We start from the raw sequence: 24,803 nt of genomic DNA, 5'->3' as shown, positions 1-24,803 counted from the left end.
TCTCTTCTCCCTGCTTTATATCATCTCTCCTCTGGCAGTGGATAGAGTGTGGTCCCAGACCACCAGTCTCACCAGTTCAATCCCAGGGTGCAGCCTTGATCCTGGATTTGCCAGCTCAATCCCAAGGGCATGGTTCAAGCCCTGGTCAGGGCACATGTGAGAAGCAATCAATGGGTGCACAGCTAAAAGGAACAATGAGCTGATGCTTCTCTCTCTGTCTCTTCCCCTCTCTTTTCCTCTCTCTCAAAGAAAGAGAAAAGAAAAGATCAAACTTTCTGTGAATTTTTGTCAGAAGCCGTTTACTGGCCATAAGTGTCCATTTTCTCCCTGGGTTGATACCACCAGAATCAGCTTTGACCATGTCACACTACTGATTGCTGTAAAGATAACCTGTTTCCTCCACGTGGTCAAAAAGACCTGAACACCAAGATCAGTTCCTGATTTTGAGTTGAAACTGATTAGGGTTTACAGATCTCCAATCAAATCTTTTTGGGTGAGAAGAGAAAAAGACATTAAGAATTTCACTAGTGGGTAGGAAAACAACAGTTCCTTTTTAATTGATTGCTTCAACCTTGGGCATATCAAGGTCACATTCTCTTATAACTCTGTTTCTTTAAAATCCTGATTACCACTTCAGTCCCCACTTATGGTTAACTACCAGAACATTCTGAAAGAAGCTATATCTGAAATCCTTTATTTCAGTTAATTTAGTTATTATACGTAAGGCAATCCCCCCAACCCCCACCCCACAAAAGACAACTAATTGGAATGCTTTTGTCATTGATTCCTATGTTGGTTCAATATTTAAATAAAAACAAGAATAAGTGATAGCTGTCAGTCTTTGACTTTTTATGTAATAAGATGACAATATACAATTAAAACAGCAAAATAAAGACAAGCATTGTCAGTCAATAAATGAGTCAACATAAAAAAACAGAAATCAGTTCTAAAGTAAAAAGTGAATCTGTTGTTCCAGAAGTCAAGAAGGTTTTCTTTTAATCCCAGAAAGCAAAGAAGCACTTAAAAATTAATTGATCATGCCTGACCGGGTGGTGGTGCAATGGATAGAGCGTTGGATTGGGATGCAGAGGACCCAGGTTCAAGACCCTGAGGTTGCCAGCTTGAGCGCGGGCTCATCTGGTTTGAGCAAAACTCACCAGCTTGGACTCAAGGTCGTTGGCTCGAGCAAGGGGTTACTCAGTCTGCTGAAGGCCCATGGTTAAGGCACATTATGAGAAATCAATCAATGAACAACTCAGGTGTCACAACAGAGAACTGATGCTTCTCATCTCTTTCCCTTCCTGTCTGTCCCTCTCTCTGACTCTCTCTGTCTCTGTCACAAAATAAATAAATAAATAAATAAATAAATAAATAAATAAAATTAAAATGCTTAAAAAAAAGAATTAAAATAATTTAATTGATCATGTCAAAAGATAATATGAACCAAAATGAAAGGGTTCCAGTAGCCAACTTTTGGACAATTTGAGCAACACAAAGAATAATGACTATAATTGAATGCAAACATGGCTTAAAAAATAATCCACAAGTTCATCCTATGATTTAAAAAAAAAGAGCAAGAGAGACATGTACCTTTGTGGTTAGGGATGTATAATGTAGGTGATAAAACCATAAAGAAATTATCATCACAAAAGTCAAGGGCGTTGTTTCCAGTGGTAGGGAGGCGGAGAGCATACTGCAGGAGCACTGGTAAGGTTAGTGGTTATTCCGTATTCTCTTTGTATTTTAAACTGCTCATATATATTATTTGGACTATACTGTATTTATTGTGTTTCAATATTTTAAAGGCACTTAAATAAAATTTTTAATCAGTCATAATGTGAAACTAGCAAACGAGAGTTGGTGTCTGCAGAAAAAGTATAAATATCTCCAGCAAATGAAATCCTTCTGGTGAGTAAAGTTCTGACACACTCCCAGTGTTATTGTCCACACCTGTGTTATGTCCCTTCACATACTGTCCCTCACTGTTTGTGGTAAGTGTCCTATAAACGATAGATAGATGGACATATGAGTCAATGAATAAATACATGAACAAATGAGCAAGGTCTACAGGAACTCTTAGCACTTACTAGAGGCTTAATAAATATGTGTCTACATATGTATGTATACATGCATACGTGTATGCATTCATATATATTGTATACATATACACATGTGTGCATACATGTGTTTATATACGTGTGTGTGTATGTGTGTATAAAATGAAAACAAGGACTGTCTAAGATAAGGACTATTTAATATAGATTTCTCTTCTACACAATTTTCATTGCTTATTTTTATCCACACTGTACACATTCTATTTACAAAACTGTAAATAGAGCATTAAGTTATGTAAATGAGATTCTTTCAGACCTAACCTACAATTCTAGCTGAAGTCACACCCTGTCTTGTATTCACTGTGATTTCTACTTTCTCTGCAAATTCGAGTCCCAGTGCAGAGCAAGTAAAAGATGGCTAACAGGCAAATGGTTCTCCTAAATGAGAGAAGACAAGACTGGACTTGAACTGCTTTGGGTTTTCCTTGTCTGATCTGACTCCTGCCCCCTGCCAAGTAACTCCTCCCCCCTGCCAAGTAACTCCTCCCCACCATTACTACACCACTTTCCATTCTGCACGGGCAACCCCATCTGCTGACAGCTTCATGCTTGGGTCTCTAGCTATCTCCCCTCACAACCACTGTAAAATTCGGGGGAGCAAGGAGGCTGATATAGGGATCCTAACTGAAAAAAAAATATTTTTGTTATTGGAGTAAGAATGTAATAGGGAGAGAATCTATAAAATACAGCCAAAATTTAGGAGTAGGATAATCTTAAGATCTGTGAGCTATACCACCGAATCCCTTCTCGAACACAGGTTTTAAAGAATGGGTTCTTCGCCTGACCAGGTGGTGGCGCAGTGGATAGAGTGTTGGACTGGGATGCAGAGGAGCCAGATTTGAGACCCCGAGGTCACTGGTTTGAGCATGGAATTATAGACATGACCCCATGGCTGCTAGCTTGAGCCCAAAGGTCGCTGGCTTGAGCAAGGGGTCACTCGCTCTGCTGTAGCCCCCACTAACCGGATCAAGGCATATATGAGAAAACAATCAATGAACAACTAAGGAGCTACAACAAAGAGCCACAATGAAGAATTGATGCTTCTCCTCTCTCCCTTCCTGTCTGTCTGTTCCTCTCTGTCTCTCTCTGTCTCCGTCACACACACACACACAAAAGAATGGGTTCTTCCTAGACTAGTGTTGGCACATAACAGTTGCTTAATAAATGCTTATTAATTAAAAAAAAAATAAGCCCTAGCCAGTTGGCTCAGTGGTAGAGCATCGGCCCAGTGTGTGGAAGTCCCAGGTTTGATTCCTGGCCAGGGCACACAGGAGAAGCACCCATCTGTTTCTCTACCCTTCCCCCTCTCCTTTCTCTCTGTCTCTCTCTTCACCTCCCGCAGCCAAGGCTCCACTGGAGCAAAGTTGGCCCAGGCGCTGAGGATGGTTCCATGGCCTCTGCCTCAGGCACTAGAATGGCTCCAGTAGCAGCAGAGCAACACCCCAGATGGGCAGAGCATCGCCCCCTGGTGGGCAGAGCATCGTCCCCTGGTGGGCATGCCGGGTGGATCCTGGTCGGGCGCATGCGGGAGTCTTTCTGCCTCCCCCCTACTTCTCACTTTGAAAAAATAAAAATAAAAATAAAGATAGGTTCTTTCTTCCTAATTATGTTTCACATCCTAAAACAACCAACCACAGTCCATGTGGAATATTTGCTTCCTCACAGAGTGTATATGTGTGTGTGTCCACGTGTGTTTTGTTTTTTTTCAAGATATCTGTTGTAAACAAATCAAGGAGTACTGAACAGAAATTTTTTCAATATTTGTGCATTATTTTGGGCAGTTTAATTACCCACTTCTTGAAAAACAGGAGAAAGAATAACAGGAAAAGACTTGGCTTAAATTGCTCAAATAATATAAATAAATGAATGTCTTCATTGAGCCTTTTTCATTCTGTGAAATGTTTTACAATAAAATATACCAGCTGCTGACCTCTGGAAAGGTCCAATGTGGCTTCAGGACTAATTTGACCAGGCCAAGCCATATGTTTGGTTTTATTAACATATCTGTCCTAAAGAGTGAAATTTCACAACTGTGTGACCCCATAAAAAAACTAGTTTTCAACTCTTCATAATCTCAACAAAATAAGAACTGGCTGTGCTTTTCATTTCTAATCATTCCATATTCTTTACCTGCCTCCTGTAGAAATTACAACCCAAAGGCTGAACTCCTTTGTAATTTAGTTATAGATAATCCTGTTTACGGAACATTAAGAAGGAATATTATGTAATGATGCTGCTCTTTCCAGTTCAGTCTAAAAAATGTACTATTGTATCCATTCTGCATCTGGACTCCAGCTACAGACACACTCACTTGTTTCCAGTTTAAGATACAGCAAACAAAAAACTCTACCTGTTCCATAGCCCTAAAATTGCTTCATAAGAAAGAAAGCTGTTAAAGAGCATATTCAGTATTTTCATCTTCCTACTTCTTTAACCAATGCAACCACAATATATAAACTGAAATCATAAAATGAAAACATCCTCAAAAAAACAAAACAAAACAAGAGGCCCTGGCCGGTTGGCTCAGCGGTAGAGCGTCGACCTGGTGTGTGGGGGACCAGGGTTCGATTCCCAGCCAGGGCACATAGGAGAAGCACCCATTTGCTTCTCCACCCCCCCTTCCTCTCTGTCTCTCTCTTCCCCTCCCTCAGCCAAGGCTCCACTGGAGCAAGGATGGCCCGGGCGCTGGGGATGGCTCCTTGGCCTCTGCCCCAGGCGCTAGAGTGGCTCTGGTCGCGGCAGAGCGATGCCCGGGAGGGGCAGAGCATCGCCCCCTGGTGGGCAGAGCATCGCCCCTGGTGGGCGTTCCGGGTGGATCCCGGTCGGGTGCATGCGGGAGTCTGTCTGACTGTCTCTCCCCGTTTCCAGCTTCAGAAAAATACAAAAAAAGAAAAAAGAAAAGAAAAAAGAACTTTGTATTAAGTCTTCCTGGCTCTCATAGCATAAAGAAATTAGCTTCCTGCCACCTATGTTTAATATAAATGCCCCCCAAAAAGCACTTTGTATATTTCTCAATTCAGGAATCTCTATTTATGCTCGTATGTTATCCTTTGATTTCTTATCATTTTAAATTTCCATTGCAGTAAGAAGAAAAATGCCCAATGGAGGTTTTTGCTAGTATCTCAGAAAAAGTTCTGCTTCACCCTATTATCCTCGGTTCCATACTCTGATACACACGATCATATGTATTCCTCCTTCAGGCACAGAGCAGAACACGCCGGGCCTCAGATTTCTCCAAAGGAAGTAGTGTGGTTTGGGCAGAATGGGCATGAATAAATATCCCTTCTTTGTTTGAAAACTGAAAGTCAAGGTGTGACAAATGTCAGGAAGTCGAAACCAAGGCCAGGGCTAGGCACAGAATGATGACTTAAAGGGGGGATGGGGAAGAGTCACTGAAATAGAAACCTAGGAACCGACTTTCCAAGTCCCATCTAAAGAGATATGTGCAGCTTTTAGTGCAGCTTTTGGACGCTAGTCCCAAACACTGATCCTCCTTTCCTTTCTTGCTGCTGCCCTTCCCTGACTGACAGCCATCCTCTTCCGGTCACCTCCTCTGTCTCCTGCCTAATTCCTGCCTCTGGTTCCCAATTCAGTGTGAAGTCCCAACAATTTCACACCTATTCTGTGTTAAGGCTTCGGTAGCAAGGAAAGAAAATCTCTGCCCTCAAGGAGCTTCCATTCTAGTGGAGGAAAATAGACAATGAACAGAATAATGAATGAAATATGGGACATTAGTTGATCATATGAAAACACTAGCAGTCAAACTTTTGCCCTGCAAAAAATGGCAACTTCATGTGAGTCAACCTATCTCAACCTAAATGGTGATGAATAATATTTTTAAAATTAGGCAAGGCAGGAGAACAGTAGTAGGGTGGACGGAGGAGTGAGGGCAGAGAGGGGTACAACTTCAAACCGGGCAATCAGTCTCCAAGTGGTAGAACTATAGCAGGTTGTTCTTCTGCTTTTTCATTATTTTTCTAAGGAGCATGTATGCCATTATCATAAGTGTTTCAGAACTTTAATACCAACATTACTGAAAAACAAACTGCAATGGGTCATTTAAACATGTAAATTTTAGGGTGTTTACATCAAGCAGAAATATAAGATACAGATCATATTAATATAATCTTAGTCATACCATATGAAATTACATTAAAAAATACAGTGTTATAAAATATTTACTTATATATGTGCTAGGCCATTATTTTAAAAACAAAAATAAATAAATAAATTCTATTTTAATGGGCACAGTAGAAATATAATCTATGTTACATTTTTTAAATATACATTATTGAAGAAGAACCAACTCCCATTATTGGATCATCCCTATAGTCAATTTCCGTATAACACAATGCTTTTTAGTATTGAAATGGTTTGTGAACTACAAAAATGTGGGAAGGAATAATTACTTATAAAATGTACCTTTTGAAACAGTTTAATAAAAAAGTAAACTAACACATTAATACAGCAAAAATGGTATTACCATAAATTTGTAAGAAAAGTCCATAAAAATTAGAATACTAGTAAATTAATTATTAAATTAATCCATTGAACTTGGACTAAAATGACTGATGTAGCTCAGTAATCCAACAGTTCCTATGGTCATATGGGCTCACTTCCCAAAAGAAATCTAAGCCAGTCCCATCCAACAGAACATTCTTCAAAGATGGAAATGTTTAGCCTTGTCCAATCAGATGACTATTAGCTGCACCTGGCTACTGAGCATTGGAAATGTGGCTGATGCAACTGACAAACAGAATCTCACGTTTTATTTAAATGAATTAATTTATATCTAAAAGCCACAAGAGCAGGGGTCCCCAAACTTTTTTCACAGGGGGCCAGTTCACTGTGCCTCAGACCGTTGGAGGGCCGGACTATAAAAAAAACTATGAACAAATCCCTATGCACACTGCACATATTTTATTTTAAAGTAAAAAGACAAAACTGAAATAAATACAATATTTAAAATAAAGAACAAGTAAATTTAAATCAACAAACTGACCAGTATTTTAATGGGAACTATGCTCCTCTCACTGACCACCAATGAAAGAGGTGCCCCTTCCAGAAGTGCGGTGGAGGCCGGATAAATGGCCTCAGGGGGCACACGCGGCCCGCGGGCCGTAGTTTGGGGACCCCTGCACAAGAGGCTAGTGACTACTTACTTATCTGGATATCACAGCTCTAAGTCCTGCCTCCTACATCCTGTTTTGGGGATACACGTGGTTCCTCATTATAGGTCTTCCTTTCTGTCCTTCTAGCCTCAAAGGTTCTTCCTGAGCTGCTGCAAGGCTGATTTCGGCAAAGCTGTTGGCCACTGCTGCTCAGCTCAGAAACACTGGCTGGCAGAGCCCTGGTCTTTTTCCACTTGCCCATGATAAGACGTGGGATACAAATGCTTTTTTACAAAAGTGAACAGACAACTAGAAGTCCTGTAAGATTTATTAGACACTGGATTTACCCAAAGGGAAGAGATTAAATCCAGTAATTTATCAAAAACCACTTTCAAACCTAACATTCTATTGGTTCAAACCTAAAATTCTAGGTAGACAAATAACAACTTCCAAAATTAGGTAGTACATACAGAATGATCCCAATACCCCTAAACCTCACAGAAATCAACTCCCAAACCAAACTGTCCAAAGGCATTATTAAGAATAACACATCACGCAACCAGTCCCCTGAATCATTAACCAAAAAAGGTAACATTCTCTTTTCTGCTATTCTTAAGAAAGATGTTTTAGTACCAAAAGTATTATTTTCACAATTTATTGTCAGTCATAGAAACCTAGGTCACGCATAGTCTTATGCAAAATATTGGAGTAAGTCTTGCTCTCCATAACACATTCTTAAATCTGTTCCAGCTGTTCAATTTCAAATAGATATCTATTTCCTGTTCTTTGCCAGCCTTTATACTTACAAGAAATATAATAGATATTAATATTAATAGATATAATAGTTCTAAATGTAGTATTTAACTGATAGCAGAAGATGAAGTAAAATACAGTGAGAAAACAAAACTTTACAGAATGATAAGAACGTGGATTCAATGTGAGGGGACAGAAATAAGTGCAGCTCAGCAAAGACTTACTGGTTTAGCATGACATCGAGAATAAACGACGTTCCAAAGGCATCAACCCGGAAGCTAGCCTGGTCAACATGAGTCAACTGCAACATCAAAAAAGATAAAAGGTATTCGTTATTCAGCCCTAGCAATCAGATGATAAATATTTCTTATGATAACTTAAAAAGAGATTTACAGTATCACAAATTAGAAAGCCAATTCAATATGGACATTAAATGCAAACAAAGCAAAATTTACACCTTAGAAGCCAAGCATTGACCAATCCGAAGTAAAGTATTAATACAACCTCACCAAGGAGGGCAAGTTCCCTACCTTGCTGGTTTATCTCAAGTAGCTAAACATTCCATTTCCAGGAAGACTGAACTTCCTTCATTTTATTCTCTATTAACTGACTGGCTCCTTTAACATTAAGTTTTGTACATTAAAAGAGAAATAGAGCAAAATATAAGAGTAAAATAATATGGTGAATATGACCTAAAAAACCTTTTCATGCTGTCACAAATACATCCTTTAAAAATGTGTGAGTTCTAATTTACCAAACACAATTTCATAGAGGTTTCCACATCGAAGAGTGAGACTCAACCTCTGCCCATCCACTGCAAATACCATCTATCAGAACTTTCTTGGGAAAAAAAAAATTGCTAATTCCTCATGTCATTTTTGGAACTCCCAGAGAAAATCACCAAGGGACTCTAAACTAAAAAATATATAGTATTACCAACAATATAATATTACTGTATTGAATAACCATGCGCATTAACTGAAAAAGAGGAGGAAGCAAAACCATTCACTCTGTTTGACTCCCTGAATACTGAGACCACCTATATCTAAGCAGTAGGACTGTGAATTATTTGAATTTTTAATTTATATGTTTCTATAGTATCCCAAAATTTTAAGATAAATATGCATAAATCCTACAGTGCAAAAACAAACACTATTTTAGAGATAAGAACCATCTGAGCGACTGAATTTATATAGCGTGCAAGCAGATGGCATTGCGGCTCCCTGAGAACCAGTGCCTCTTAGGCAGGAACGCCCTCGGGTCCTGTGGGCATTAAGGGCAGCTGAACCACCCCCGGGCTTTTCACACACAGTAAGTTATGGTGTCAGGTGGAAGAAAGTGCTTAATTAATAATAGTAAAGCTTTTTGGAAAGGAAGGATAACTCTTTTGTTTTCAAGTATTTAAGGGGGGGAGGGGGCGAGCAGTAGCTCAGTTGCAAGCATGCCAGTCCTCATGGAACCCCAAGGACAACTCTCTGGACACCTCTCAGCCCCATTAACTTCATTAACTCTACGTCCTTCCTAGTAACACCCAGCTCGCGCCCAATTCTCACTTCTTGTTTACTTTTATGATCATTCTTGGAGTCACATCATATTTTTCATTTCTGCCACAGATCACATCCTCTCCGACCTTCCTAAAACCGACATCATACCAAAATCCCAAAGAAGACCCAGATTTTCTACTATGTCAAATACAAACCTTCTCTCCCTGGATATTAAGATCTACAATCACCTCCCCCACCCAGGACACAATGGTACCCAAGTCCTCAAGGACCACCCACACCACATTCACACTCAGGTCTCTTCTCTGCTCTTTTTTTTTTTTGGGGGGGGGGTTTAAATTATTTATTTTTACAAGGACAGAGAGAGAGTCAGAGAGAGGGACAGACAGACAGGAACGGAGAGATGAGAAGCATCAATCATCAGTTTTTCATTGCGACACCTTAGTTGTTCACTGATTGCTTTCTCAAATGTGCCTTGACCGCGGGCCTTCAGCAGACTGAGTAACCCCTTGCTGAAGCCACCGACCTTGGGTCCAAGCTGGCGAGCTTTTTGCTCAAACCAGATGAGCCTGCACTCAAGCCAGCGAGCTCAGGGTCTCGAACCTGGGTCCTTCCGCATCCCAGTCCGACGCTCCATCCACTGCGCCACAGCCTGGTCAGGCTCTTCTCTGCTCTTTAATTCAACAAGCTACATACATTTCAACTTGTTCTGTGGTTTTCACCCGTCACTTGTGCTGAGTGCTTTTCTGAACCAGACCCTAGTGATCTTCACTAATCCCATTTCTCAGAAATGGCCCTATCTATCCTTCAAGACTGAGATCAAATTCCTTCTTGTATTAGTCTCTGGCAGACTAATAACAAAGCATGACAGACTAGGTGGCTTTCACAACAGAAATGTATTTTCTCAGAGTTCTGGAGGCTAGAAGTCCAAGATCAAAATATTGGCAGATTTGGTTTGCCCGGAGGCCTCCTCCCTTGCCTTGCAGACAGCCACCTTCCCACTGTGTCCTCACATGACACAGTGCATGTGTGCCCCTGCATATCTCCCTCTACCTCTCTGTCTACTTACCTCTCTCCCACCCCCTTTCCCCTCTTTTCTTATAAAGACATCAGTCATATTGGATCATGGCCCACACTGACGATCTCATTTATCCTTAATTACTTCTTTTAAGGCCCTATCACCAAATATAGTCACATTAGGAGGTATGGCTTCAGTATATAAATTTTGAAGGAACACAGTGCAGCTCAAACACTCCTCTTCCACAAAGTCTCCCAGCCTCTTCCAGCCGCCTTCTCCCCGCCTCCTCAGTACCATTCAGTCTGACATCAGGGACGGAGTACTGGCCAGCAGCAGGTCAGCACTGAGTCTGACATCAGGGACGGAGTACTGGGCAGCATCAGGTCAGCACCCAGTCTGACATCAGGGACGGAGTACTGGCCAGCAGCAGGTCAGCACTCAGTCTGACATCAGGGACGGAGTACTGGGAAGCATCAGGTCAGCACTCAGTCTGACATCAGGGACGGAGTACTGGGCAGCATCAGGTCAGCACTCAGTCTGACATCAGGGACGGAGTACTGGGCAGCGTCAGGTCAGCACTCAGTCTGACATCAGGGACGGAGAACTGGGCAGCGTCAGGTCAGCACTCAGTCTGACATCAGGGACGGAGTACTGGGCAGCATCAGGTCAGCACTCAGTCTGACATCAGGGACGGAGTACTGGGCAGCGTCAGGTCAGCACTCAGTCTGACATCAGGGACGGAGTACTGGGCAGCGTCAGGTCAGCACTCAGTCTGACATCAGGGACGGGGTACTGGGCAGCATCAGGTCAGCACTCAGTCTGACATCAGGGACGGAGTACTGGGCAGCATCAGGTCAGCACTCAGTCTGACATCAGGGACGGAGTACTGGGCAGCATCAGGTCAGCACTGAGTCTGACATCAGGGACGGAGTACTGGGCAGCATCAGGTCAGCACTGAGTCTGACATCAGGGACGGGGTACTGGGCAGCATCAGGTCAGCACTCAGTCTGACATCAGGGACGGAGTACTGGGCAGCATCAGGTCAGCACTCAGTCTGACATCAAGGACAGAGTACTGGGCAGCGTCAGGTCAGCACTGAGTCTGACATCAGGGACGGGGTACTGGGCAGCATCAGGTCAGCACTCAGTCTGACATCAGGGACGGAGTACTGGGCAGCATCAGGTCAGCACTCAGTCTGACATCAGGGACGGAGTACTGGGCAGCATCAGGTCAGCACTCAGTCTGACATCAGGGACAGAGTACTGGGCAGCGTCAGGTCAGCACTCAGTCTGACATCAGGGACGGGGTACTGGGCAGCATCAGGTCAGCACTCAGTCTGACATCAGGGACGGAGTACTGGGCAGCATCAGGTCAGCACTCAGTCTGACATCAGGGACGGAGTACTGGGCAGCATCAGGTCAGCACTCAGTCTGACATCAGGGACGGAGTACTGGGCAGCGTCAGGTCAGCACTCAGTCTGACATCAGGGACGGAGTACTGGGCAGCATCAGGTCAGCACTCAGTCTGACATCAGGGACGGAGTACTGGCCAGCATCAGGTCAGCACTGAGTCTGACATCAGGGACGGAGTACTGGCCAGCAGCAGGTCAGCACTCAGTCTGACATCAGGGACGGAGTACTGGCCAGCAGCAGGTCAGCACTCAGTCTGACATCAGGGACGGAGTACTGGGCAGCATCAGGTCAGCACTCAGTCTGACATCAGGGACGGAGTACTGGGCAGCAGCAGGTCAGCACTGAGTCTGACATCAGGGACGGAGTACTGGCCGACATCAGGGACGGAGTACTGGCCAGCATCCGGTCAGCACTCAGTCTGACATCAGGGACAGAGTACTGGGCAGCAGCAGGTCAGCACCCAGTCTGACATCAGGGACGGAGTACTGGCCGACATCAGGGACGGAGTACTGGCCAGCATCCGGTCAGCACTCAGTCTGACATCAGGGACAGAGTACTGGGCAGCAGCAGGTCAGCACTCAGTCTGACATCAGGGACGGAGTACTGGGCAGCATCAGGTCAGCACTCAGTCTGACATCAGGGACGGAGTACTGGGCAGCATCAGGTCAGCACTCAGTCTGACATCAGGGACGGAGTACTGGCCGACATCAGGGACGGAGTACTGGCCAGCAGCAGGTCAGCACTGAGTCTGACATCAGGGATGGAGTACTGGGCAGCATCAGGTCAGCACTGAGTCTGACATCAGGGACGGAGTACTGGCCAACAGCAGGTCAGCACTGAGTCTGACATCAGGGACGGAGTACTGGGCAGCATCAGGTCAGCACTCAGTCTGACATCAGGGACGGAGTACTGGCCAGCGTCAGGTCAGCACTCAGTCTGACATCAGGGACGGAGTACTGGGCAGCATCAGGTCAGCACTCAGTCTGACATCAGGGACGGAGTACTGGGCAGCAGCAGGTCAGCACTCAGTCTGACATCAGGGACGGAGTACTGGGCAGCATCAGGTCAGCACTCAGTCTGACATCAGGGACGGAGTACTGGGCAGCATCAGGTCAGCACTCAGTCTGACATCAGGGACGGAGTACTGGGCAGCATCAGGTCAGCACTCAGTCTGACATCAGGGACGGAGTACTGGGCAGCATCAGGTCAGCACTCAGTCTGACATCAGGGACGGAGTACTGGGCAGCATCAGGTCAGCACTGAGTCTGACATCAGGGACGGAGTACTGGCCAGCAGCAGGTCAGCACTCAGTCTGACATCAGGGACGGAGTACTGGCCAGCATCAGGTCAGCACTGAGTCTGACATCAGGGACGGAGTACTGGGCAGCAGCAGGTCAGCACTGAGTCTGACATCAGGGACGGAGTACTGGGCAGCGTCAGGTCAGCACTGAGTCTGACATCAGGGACGGAGTACTGGGCAGCAGCAGGTCAGCACTGAGTCTGACATCAGGGATGGAGTACTGGCCAGCGTCAGGTCAGCACTCAGTCTGACATCAGGGACGGAGTACTGGCCAGCGTCAGGTCAGCACTGAGTCTGACATCAGGGACGGAGTACTGGGCAGCAGCAGGTCAGCACTGAGTCTGACATCAGGGACGGAGTACTGGGCAGCAGCAGGTCAGCACTGAGTCTGACATCAGGGACGGAGTACTGGCCAGCAGCAGGTCAGCACTGAGTCTGACATCAGGGACGGAGTACTGGGCAGCATCAGGTCAGCACCCAGTCTGACATCAGGGACAGAGTACTGGGCAGCATCAGGTCAGCACTCAGTCTGACATCAGGGACGGGGTACTGGGCAGCAGCAGGTCAGCACCCAGTCTGACATCAGGGACAGAGTACTGGCCAGCGTCAGGTCAGCACTCAGTCTGACATCAGGGACGGAGTACTGGGCAGCATCAGGTCAGCACTCAGTCTGACATCAGGGACAGAGTACTGGGCAGCATCAGGTCAGCACTCAGTCTGACATCAGGGACGGAGTACTGGCCAGCATCAGGTCAGCACTCAGTCTGACATCAGGGACGGAGTACTGGTCAGCATCAGGTCAGCACTCAGTAAGTATTTCCTCACTGACTAATTCATTTGAGTATTTTATCAATCGCCTGGATACATAAATGAACAATTGAACCGCTATAAATTACTTGGTTATAAAATGCAGTCTTTCCATCAGGGTGGTTCTTAATGCCATGCCAACAGGTCATGTCTTTCCTTTTGTCTGAAAGCTCTTTCAGTCTCCTGAAGCACTAACTACCATGTTTTGGGAACAGATTGAGGAAAGCTCTGCTTACCAGAACTGATGCCTCCATTGAAATGAGCCTCTCTCTCCTCGGTTGTTTCCTCCACATTTACTGTGGTGAACAGGGCAGAGGCCACATCTCATTCAACATAGTATCATGACGACAGCGTGGACCAAATAATATCACCATTCCTTTTTAGCAAGAGCTTTACTGCTTGCCTTAATTCTGCTCATCCTTATATTTTCTTTTTCCTGTAGCTTCATTTTACATTTGGTATTTTATTTTACTGATCTCATCCATGTCCCAAGGAGAAACATGTTACTAACACTCAAAAGAAAATCTATGGACAGTATTTTTAACTGCTGTTCCGTAAAGAATGTTTGCATTATTGATAGTAGGAGGAATAGGAGTGTATTAATATAGTTTTCATGTAAGGAAGGCTTCCTTAGACTGCACCAAGATTGATTCACTCAACAAACATCTGAGAGTCTACCAAGCGCTGGGGCCTATCTAGACTTGGCAGACAACATAGTAGAGAAGACTGACCAAGTTTTTACACTAGTGAGATAAAAAGTGACAGTAAAATGACAGAAAATAAACAATTAAAGCAATTAAATAAAAAAAGTTTTAAAATATACTATTCTTTGCTTTAATAAAAGATAAACAGGTGACCGGGGTAGGTGGATTTCTAGGTGGTCCTGGAAGCTTCTCTGAGGAGGTGACATCTCAGTGACAACCTGAATGACTAGAAGAGATCTAAGGCAGATGGAATAATGGCCCCATATGTGCCCACACCCTAAATCCCAGAACCTAGGGACAGCTTGCCTTACCTGGCAAAAGGGACTTGGCACATGCGATTAAATTAAGGACACTGAAGTGAGGAGACTACCCTGGATTATCAGGTGGGCCCAATCCAACCAGAGTCTGACAGGGTCAGGGTCAGGGTCAGGGTCAGGGTCAGGGTCAGGGTCGGTCAGGGTCAGAGTCAGGGTCAGGGTCAGGGTCAGGGTCAGAGTCAGGGTCAGGGTCAGGGTCAGAGTCAGGGTCTGGGTCAGAGCCAGGGTCAGGGTCAGGGTCAGGGTCAGGGTCAGGGTCTGGGTCAGGGTCAGGGTCAGGGTCAGGGCCAGGGTCTGGGTCAGGGTCAGAGTCAGGGTCAGGGTCAGGGTCAGGGTCAGAAAAGGGGATGCAAACAGAGATTAGAACGAGGCGAAGAAAAAACTGCATGCCAAGAAATGTCTAGAAATGGGAAAAGCAAGAAACAATTCTCCCCTAGAGCCTCCAGACACAGCACAGCCTTGCCAAGACTTTCATTTCAGCCATTTAGACCCATTTTGGGCTTTTGCTATCCAGAACTTTATGAAAATTACTGTCCTGGCCAGACAGCTCGGCTGGTTAGAGTGTCATTCCAAAGCACAGAGGTGGCCAGTTCCGTCCCCAGGTCAAGGCACACACAGGGACAGACTGATGTTCCTGACTCTTCCTCTCTCCCTTTCTCTCTCACTAAAATCCATAAATAAAAAAAATTTTAATTATTTTTTTGTTGTTTTATGACACGAAGTCTGTAGTAATATATTACAGCAGCAACGGAAACTAATACAGCACCTCTGGCAATGTTCTTGAACATTTGAAAAAGCAGCTTCAACGAAGCCCAGGTTCCACCGTGTGCAACGTCCCTTTCCTCCGCGGCTCGGTTATCATCAAAGCACCGACACCACGAGACACAGGACCAAACAGAAGACTTTCCGGCCAAACCTAACTCCTTGTGGTGACCACTAAGACAAATGTCAGCATGGATTCCTCACGTTCTGTGTGGTCTTCTACCACTCAGGAGCCTCCCTCCCGCATAACTTTGATCCAACAAGTAGGCCCAAGAAAAGAAACGTATTTCCTACTTCACGTTAGCTGACAGACATAAGAAATTAAGTAGAATTACACTGAATTCATGTGGTACTAATAATCCAGCTTATTATTCAACACTGTTGACATGAGCCTGGGTAGCTCTCAGAAAGTTAATCTTAGGCTTTGCCGTTTTGGTTTAAAGAAAAAGAAAATGAATGTTTGAGAAGAAAGAACTAGAACAGTATCAGGATTTTCCTCTGGGGGGGTGGTGCCTAACATATATTGCCAAAGGAAAATTCTAATATTTATTAACTTTACTTGAAGATTAAAAGCTAAATGCTCTCAGAGGTATTTGAAAAATATCATTTTTCAGAAATGCATTCTTTCGAATTACTGCATAGGCATAATTTGTGATTTTAAAAACTATGAAACACTTTAGTGCCATACAATAATATGGAAAAGAACCCCTAGAGCTCATATAAGACAACATCCTTACTGACAGATAAGGAAACTGACGCCAGGGTGGGCAGACGTCCGTCCACAGTCACACTAGTGGGCGCCGAGCGGGCGCTTTGGCCCCGGCAGCCTTCCGCCATGTTCCCCCTCGCCCTCGTCCTCGTCCTGCAGCCTGCAGGTGCCGGCAGCCTTCCGCCATGTTCCCCCTCGTCCTCGCCCTCGTCCTGCAGCCTGCAGGTGCCGGCAGCCTTCCGCCATGTTCCCCCTCGCCCTCGTCCTGCAGCCTGCAGGAGCCGGCAGCCTTCCGCCATGTTCCCCCTCGCCCTCGTCCTGCAGCCTGCAGGAGCCGGCAGCCTTCCGCCATGTTCCCCCTCGTCCTCGTCCTCGTCCTGCAGCCTGCAGGAGCCGGCAGCCTTCCGCCATGTTCCCCCTCGCCCTCGTCCTGCAGCCTGCAGGAGCCGGCAGCCTTCCGCCATGTTCCCCCTCGCCCTCGCCCTCACCCTGCAGCCTGCAGGTGCCGGCAGCCTTCCGCCATGTTCCCCCTCGCCCTCGCCCTCGCCCTGCAGCCTGCAGGTGCCGGCAGCCTTCCGCCATGTTCCCCCTCGCCCTCGTCCTCGTCCTGCAGCCTGCAGGTGCCGGCAGCCTTCCGCCATGTTCCCCCTCGCCCTCGCCCTCGTCCTGCAGCCTGCAGGAGCCGGCAGCCTTCCGCCATGTTCCCCCTCTTCCTCGTCCTGCAGCCTGCAGGTGCCGGCAGCCTTCCGCCATGTTCCCCCTCGCCCTCGCCCTCGTCCTGCAGCCTGCAGGTGCCGGCAGCCTTCCGCCATGTTCCCCCTCGCCCTCGCCCTCGTCCTGCAGCCTGCAGGAGCCGGCAGCCTTCCGCCATGTTCCCCCTCGTCCTCGTCCTGCAGCCTGCAGGTGCCGGCAGCCTTCCGCCATGTTCCCCCTCGCCCTCGCCCTCGCCCTGCAGCCTGCAGGTGCCGGCAGCCTTCCGCCATGTTCCCCCTCGCCCTCGCCCTCGTCCTGCAGCCTGCAGGAGCCGGCAGCCTTCCGCCATGTTCCCCCTCGTCCTCGTCCTGCAGCCTGCAGGTGCCGGCAGCCTTCCGCCATGTTCCCCCTCGTCCTCGCCCTTGCAGCCTGCAGGTGCCGGCAGCCTTCCGCCATGTTCCCCCTCGCCCTCGTCCTCGTCCTGCAGCCTGCAGGTGCCGGCAGCCTTCCGCCATGTTCCCCCTCGCCCTCGCCCTCTTCCTGCAGCCTGCAGGTGCCGGCAGCCTTCCGCCATGTTCCCCCTCGCCCTCGCCCTCTTCCTGCAGCCTGCAGGTGCTGGCAGCCTTCCGCCATGTTCCCCCTCGTCCTCGTCCTGCAGCCTGCAGGTGCCGGCAGCCTTCCGCCATGTTCCCCCTCGCCCTCGCCCTCTTCCTGCAGCCTGCAGGTGCCGGCAGCCTTCCGCCATGTTCCCCCTCGCCCTCGCCCTCTTCCTGCAGCCTGCAGGTGCTGGCAGCCTTCCGCCATGTTCCCCCTCGCCCTCGTCCTCGCCCTCGTCCTGCAGCCTGCAGGTGCTGGCGGGTTTCCTGGGCTCTGCTCTGGAGTCATGACAATGCATCTTTAGAGTGTACGAAAAGAAACGTAGTTTAAAAAATCTTTAGAACTGTTTTCATTAGAAAAATCAACATTACCACATCTGACACATTCTAAAGCCAATCTGATTATAACCTTAGAAATTAAGAATTAGGGTTTAAAATGTGTGTAGAAATCCATCATTAATGGGGAAAAAACTGCAGAGGCATGGTAGAGTATGTGTGTGTGTCTGTGGGTTTGAAGGACCGAAACAAGCAGTGAGGTTGACATTTGTAGAAGCCATGAAACAAAAGACTGAGGGAGAAAAATGCAAAAATATAAAATAACCAGATGGCAAACAAACTTAATAAACCAATATAATTACATAAGGATAATTTTCATTTCAAATTTCAAAAATGAATCAGAATTTTAGGACTAGAAGAACCCGATACAGATTGAGGTCTGTTTATTATTCATGGGCAATAGCTGAAATTTAAATATGAAGTTATAACCCCCCTGCTCCTTATGTATTTTGCTTCTTGACAGCCTGTCTTTTTCTCCTCATGTCTCCTAGAGCCAATGAGCTGGGGCCCACCTACGAATCCCAAACAGCAAATACAGAAGAACTTTTCAAGACTGCCTTCTTCATAACCATTCTTTAAAGCAAAGTTGACACTAAAACTTTCATGGTAGAATCAGAACTCTGACACAAGGAGGAAGACAAGGGTTTTAATTAAGTCCAACTTGAATAATGCATCACTGACTACCAGTGGGTGGGAGCACTGTCAGTCAAACGGTACTGTGCAACATGGTAACAGTGAAAGCGATGAATGTTATTTAAAATTCTTCAATGCAAGTAACAGAATCTTTAGCTATTCTGCATCTGAAATACTTCTTTGCCATCTGATTACTTCAACTTAGTTTTTCAAAACATGCAGGTGTAATTAATAATGTCTAGTACACTGAGTTCAATTAAAAATATATATACCAATAACCACTCACATACATTATCTTACTTTTTCTACATCAGAGTAGGCCAATAAAAAGGCCACAATAACTTCACTATAATTACTCCACTGCCTTATGTGAACTTCTGACAAAAGAGCTCACTAAGACTGATATCACATATCAACATTAAGATTAATCATTATGCCTTGGCTGGTTGGCTCTGTGGTAGAGCGTCGGCCTGGTGTGTGTGGAAGTCCCAAGTCCAATTGCTGGTCAGGGCACACAGGAGAAGTACCCATATGTTTCTCCACCCCTCTTGCTTCTCTATCTCTCTCTTCTCCCCTCATGCAGCCATGGCTCGATTAGAGCGAGTTGGCCCCAGGCACTGAGGATGGCTCCATGGCCTCCACCTCAGATGCTAAAAAAAAAATGGCTCCAGTTGCAACAGAGCAATAGGCCTCAGATAGGCAGAGCATCGCCCCCTAGTGGGCTTGTCAGGTGGATCCCAATTTGGCACATGCAGGAGTCTGATTCTGCCTCTCCTCCTCTCACTAAAAAAAAAACCAAAACAAACAAAAAAAAAGATTCCTCATTCTAGAATTTGTGTAGCCACATTAGCAAGATAGTTTTCCTTGGGCTAATTAAGATACAGAACTAATTTTACAAAGCAGAACTATATTACAATGGCATTTGTTAACAGAAGATTATATTCAATAGTTCTACCTAATACATAGTGTTTCTAATCATATACCTATATCTATGACTTTTTGTTAAATACCTCTCCCCTTTCCATCCAGTCAACTCAATCATGCCCATAGCTTTCATAAACTGTATTATATAATATATTGTATTAATTTGCATATCATCTTTAACCAAACTATTCATAAAATTCAACCTTCTGCATTGAGTATCATAAGAACAATAGATAATGGCAGCAGGACATTTTAAAATAAAATGAGATAAAACAAAAAACATGATCTTTAAAATCAAGCAGAGCTGGATTTGAATTCTGGGTCTCCCATTTACAAATTAGGGCAAAATGTTTAAAGTCTCTAAACCAAAAGTCCTCATCTCTAAAAGAGAAAAATAATAATACACACTGTAGGTTTATTGTTATAACTAAAGGATAAGTTAGAGTCCATTCAACCTTTGGGAAGTGCAGACCGTATGTCAGAGGAAATATACATATCAGGCCCTGGGGGACAAAAAGAAGAGTTATCATGCCTGACCACTGGTGGCGCAGTGGATAGAGCGTTGGACTGGGATGCGGAGGACCCACGTTCGAGACCCCAAGGTCGCCAGCTTGAGCGCGGGCTCATCTGGTTTGAACAAGGCTCACCAGCTTGAGCCTAAGGCCACTGGCTCGAGCAAGGGGTCACTAAGTCTGCCGTAGCCCCACAGTCAAGGCATTGATGAGAAATCAATCAATGAACAACTAAGGAGCTGCAATGAAGAACTGATGTTTCTCATCTCTCTCCCTTCCTGTCTGTCTGTCCCTATCTATTCCTCTCTCTGACTCTGTGTCTGCCACAAAAAAAAAAAAAAAGAGTTGTCATGGTCCCTGCATCCAGGAAACCCAGTCAAAGACAGGAGCTGCTGAACAAGTCACAGAATATTTAAAAGTCCAATAATAGATGTACATACAAGACGCAACAGCAGCCCTCTGACTGTAGAGGGCTAAGGAGTTGAGGAGGTGTTACTCAGATGACAATGCAGAAGAAAAGCACTCCAGGCAAAAGGACCAACAAAGGCACAAAAATAGGAAATGTTCACCACATTCAGGGAACTGTAAGAAATACTGTATTCCAGAGGCAGAAAACGTGAGACATCTACTGTTGGAAAACAGGCTGGAACTACAGATGCCAAAGAACTTCTACCCAGACGTTCTCAATCCTCGCTGCACATTAGACCTGCTTGGGAAGCTTGTTAAAAAATACCAGTGCTCAGGGCCCACCCACAAAGATTCTGACTCATTTAGTCTGGGCATCAATATTTTCAAAAAGCTACCCATGTGATTTTGAGGGTGGCCCAGGGTTGAGAACCACTATTATAAACCAATGTCAGAAATGCACTCTTTATTCTGAAAATAACAGTATAACAGATGTTCAGTAACCAACAGCTCCCTTCCTTTGCCTTCACAATTTATGACAGAATATGTTTAATTCTAAAAACTGATAGCTACTTACAGAATTCCCACATATTTCTTGCAAGTAAAGTCAATGTTCATTTGACAATTTACTGCCTCAGTTTTGTTGGTGAGTTCAATCAAACAAATAAAAGTTTTAAAAGGTTTTTCTTTTATTATTTTAAAAAAGGAGGGGAAGGGTGAGAGAAAGTAAGAAAGGAAGAAAGAGAAATTCCATGTAGTGGCCTCCCCAAATAAATTAACTGAGGGCCTTCCAGAAACATCTCTGCACACACTTTACCATACTGCCTCACACACAGGAGACTCTCAACACACTTGTTTCCTTTTTTTTTTTTTTTTTTGTATTTTTTCTGAAGCTGGAAATGGGGAGGCAGTCAGACAGACTCCCGCATGCGCCCGACCGGGATCCACCCGGCATGCCCACCAGGGAGCGTCGCTCTGTTGCATCCAGAGCCATTCTAGTGCCTGAGGCAGAGGCCATGGAGCCATCCCCAGCGTGGGGGCCATCTTTGCTCCAATGGAGCCTCGGCTGCGGGAGGGGAAGAGAGAGACAGAGAGGAAGGAGAGGGGGAGGGGTGGAGAAGCAGATGGGCGCTTCTCCTGTGTGCCCTGGCCGGGAATCGCGCACCCGGGACTCCTGCACGCCAGGCCGACGCTCTACCACTGAGACAACCGGCCAGGGCCAACTTTTTCTAAATAAGAAAAAAAAAGGAACAATAGATTAAAATTCCCTTGATATCTTTTTGTGTGTGTGTGGGACAAAGAGAGAGAGATACGGAGAGAGAAACAGATAGGGCCAGACAGACAGGAAGGGAGAGAGATGAGAAGCATCAATTCTTCGTTGCGGCACCTTAGTTGTTCATTGATTGCTTTCTCATTTGTGCCTTGACTGGGGACTACAGCAGAGCAAGTGACCCCTTGTTCAAGCCAGCAACCTTGGGCTCAAACCAGATGAGTCTGGCTCAAACCAGATAAGCCTGCACTTAAGCTGCAACCTCGGGGTTTTGAACCTGGGTCCTCTGAGTCCCAGTCCAATGCTCTATCCACTGCGCCACCGCCTGGTCAGGCTTCCTTGATATCTTTTAAAGAGCTACCCATGTAAGTCTAACATGCAGCCAATTCCCATGGAATTCTCTAGTTGAACTTGTTCTCCAATTCAAATTCCAGTTCTTGATATTGACTTGGATGTGAAAAAAATTGGAGTAAACATTTTAATTGATGTGAACATGCCATTGTTTTGGGATGTATTACCCCAGTACCGGACGGAGTAAGTCATGTGGCACTCAGTACCCAGGAATGCCTAGATAAAGCCATATGAGCCACAAAAAATGGCTTTCCTTAGATAAGATGGGCTCCTGAGAGGCATTCCGAAACTTGCCTGGCTGAGTTTCCAGTTCTGGCGGCACTGAAAGCCCTTGACGCTGTGATCCCCGGTGGCCGAGGGCCTTTCTTCCAGTGGCCCCTGCTGCGAAGGCTGGAGGCAGAGAGCACTGAGACTGGCACCAGGGTGATGTTCTCATCCTCACTCAGGAAGTCAGGCAGCCTCATTACCTATTTATGCTCCAGCTATCTTCTGACAGATCAGTCTCTCCATCATCTTGGCCATTAACCTCCCATTACTAGGCCTTCAATTTAAGGTCTGCACAAGAAAACGCTTACTCACATAATCTTGAAAGTCTAAGCCTTTAAGAGCTTTAGTAGACTGAGGACAATACAATATTAAGTCATACTGAGCTGTAATTAAATCTGAATGCAAGGAACCCCAATAGTTGAAAGCAATGAAATGAGCACACACAGTCCTCAGATGAATCAGCTCTGGGAAACTGATATTCTTCTTTAATGCAAGAACGACATAGAAGAAAATGAGACCTTTTCCTCGCCCCACTATTGACTTGAAATATGATTTAGAGGGAAGTTACTAGAACTTACTGTGTGCCTCAGCTTGTTATCCCCCATATGCAAACTGAACACAGCATTCAGCACAGAATGCTATGAGAAAAACACTTAAAAATTGTTTACGGTCAAAAGAACATATGAAATCTTGTTGCAACAAACAAATATTCTAACTATTGAGAGCTAAATATAAGACAGGTAAGAAGAACAGAGGAGGGAAAAGGAGGAAGCAGTTTAACTATTGCGTTCTCAAAAAAAATAACTGTAGTCATTTTAGCTGTAAATCAGATCATTCTGAGCGCAGGCCTGGAAGGAAGGGTTGTCCCTGCGAGCCAGGACACAGACTCTCCTGGAGGCGACATCAGAAATAGGCCAAGTCTGAAGAACAAAAGTAAGAATGGGGAGTTCTTCACATCAAGATTCACTTCGCCAAGTTCTGTCACGTCAATAGCTTTTTGTTTGCTTGCTTAATTTCATCTTCCTTACATAGGTATCGGAGGCACCTGACAGTTCAGGCTCACTGCCACTAAAGGTCCGCCGCCGATTGTTTGAAGGAAAAAACCCCCAGAAATATCACCGAATAAAATCCCATAAAGAACAGTTGGCACATAAGAATTCCATAGAATTTCTTTGGGAAATGAATTTATACAGGGTAAAAGGCTTATTCTCTCCTGGAATGAAAGACTAAGACTGCATAATTCTAGAGGACTTTCTGCTCACACATATACAATACATTCACATACACATACACACATACATCTCCACATACACACTGAACTTTAAAAGAATCAGGTTCATTCTTTACTACCTCAACTGATCAAAAGTTCTCAAAGAACAGAGTCAAGGAAAAATCTAAGCAAAATATTTCAAGAGCAAAGCTTCTGCTTAAAACAAGGGGGAAAAGGCAGCAAAATTCTAATGTCAAATATATGCAAAAGGTGGTTTTTCATGTCTAACTTGACAGTCACCTACCAAAGGCATTCTTTTTTTTTTTGTTTTTTTTGTTGTTTTTTTTTTCTGAAGCTGGAAACGGGGAGAGACGGTCAGACAGACTCTCGCATGCGCCCGACCGGGATCCACCCGGCACGCCCACCAGGGGCGACGCTCTGCCCACCAGGGGGCGATGCTCTGCCCCTCCGGGGCATCGCTCTGCCGCGACCAGAGCCACTCTAGCGCCTGGGGCGGAGGCCAGGGAGCCATCCCCAGTGCCCGGGCCATCTTTGCTACAATGGAGCCTTGGCTGCGGGAGGGGAAGAGAGAGACAGAGAGGAAGGAGGGGGTGGGGGTGGAGAAGCAAATGGGTGCTTCTCCTATGTGCCCTGGCCGGGAATCGAACCCGGGTCCCCCGCACGCCAGGCCGACGCTCTACCGCTGAGCCAACCGGCCAGGGCCCCAAAGGCATTCTTATTGGGACACAAAATGAGAGAATTCCAGGGACATGAATCCCTACAAATGTATACATTTCTTCTTCATTGCTGTTGTTCTATTTCTCAAGTAGCTAAAAGAAAGATTGGTAGGAAGAACAAACTAGTTATCTTAATTACCACAATGATGAAGGGGAGAATGGATAGAAATGCATCAGAGAGGGAATGAACACATTACCAGCCATCTCTGAGTAAACCGTGTCTCATAATTATGGAATCTCTCAATACATGTACAGGTTAAAACATAGCAAGAATATGTTACAGAGATTCAATAAGACATGAATCTGCCTCCAAAATTCTTAAACTGATGGGCTCCCACATACTACCAGCTGATGTCTCTT

At 45.5% G+C, this 24,803-nt stretch overlaps 1 protein-coding gene across 11 annotated transcripts in view; it reads right to left on the bottom strand.

Moving 5' to 3' along the window:
* Positions 1 to 24,803, bottom strand: part of ADAM22 (ADAM metallopeptidase domain 22) — a 262,410-nt gene that overhangs the window by 207,733 nt on the left and 29,874 nt on the right. For all 11 annotated transcript variants that reach the window (XM_066354308.1, XM_066354297.1, XM_066354298.1 and 8 more), the window contains exon 3: positions 8,203 to 8,279. In XM_066354308.1, the coding sequence (XP_066210405.1) occupies positions 8,203 to 8,279 (77 nt within the window). The remainder of the gene's footprint in view (positions 1 to 8,202; positions 8,280 to 24,803) is intronic.

The sequence above is a fragment of the Saccopteryx leptura genome, chromosome 12 (genome assembly GCF_036850995.1).
Source record: "Saccopteryx leptura isolate mSacLep1 chromosome 12, mSacLep1_pri_phased_curated, whole genome shotgun sequence".
Classification (NCBI taxonomy): domain Eukaryota; kingdom Metazoa; phylum Chordata; class Mammalia; order Chiroptera; family Emballonuridae; genus Saccopteryx; species Saccopteryx leptura.
Note: the sequence above shows the minus strand (reverse complement) of the source record. Positions and strands in the feature narration are given on the sequence as shown.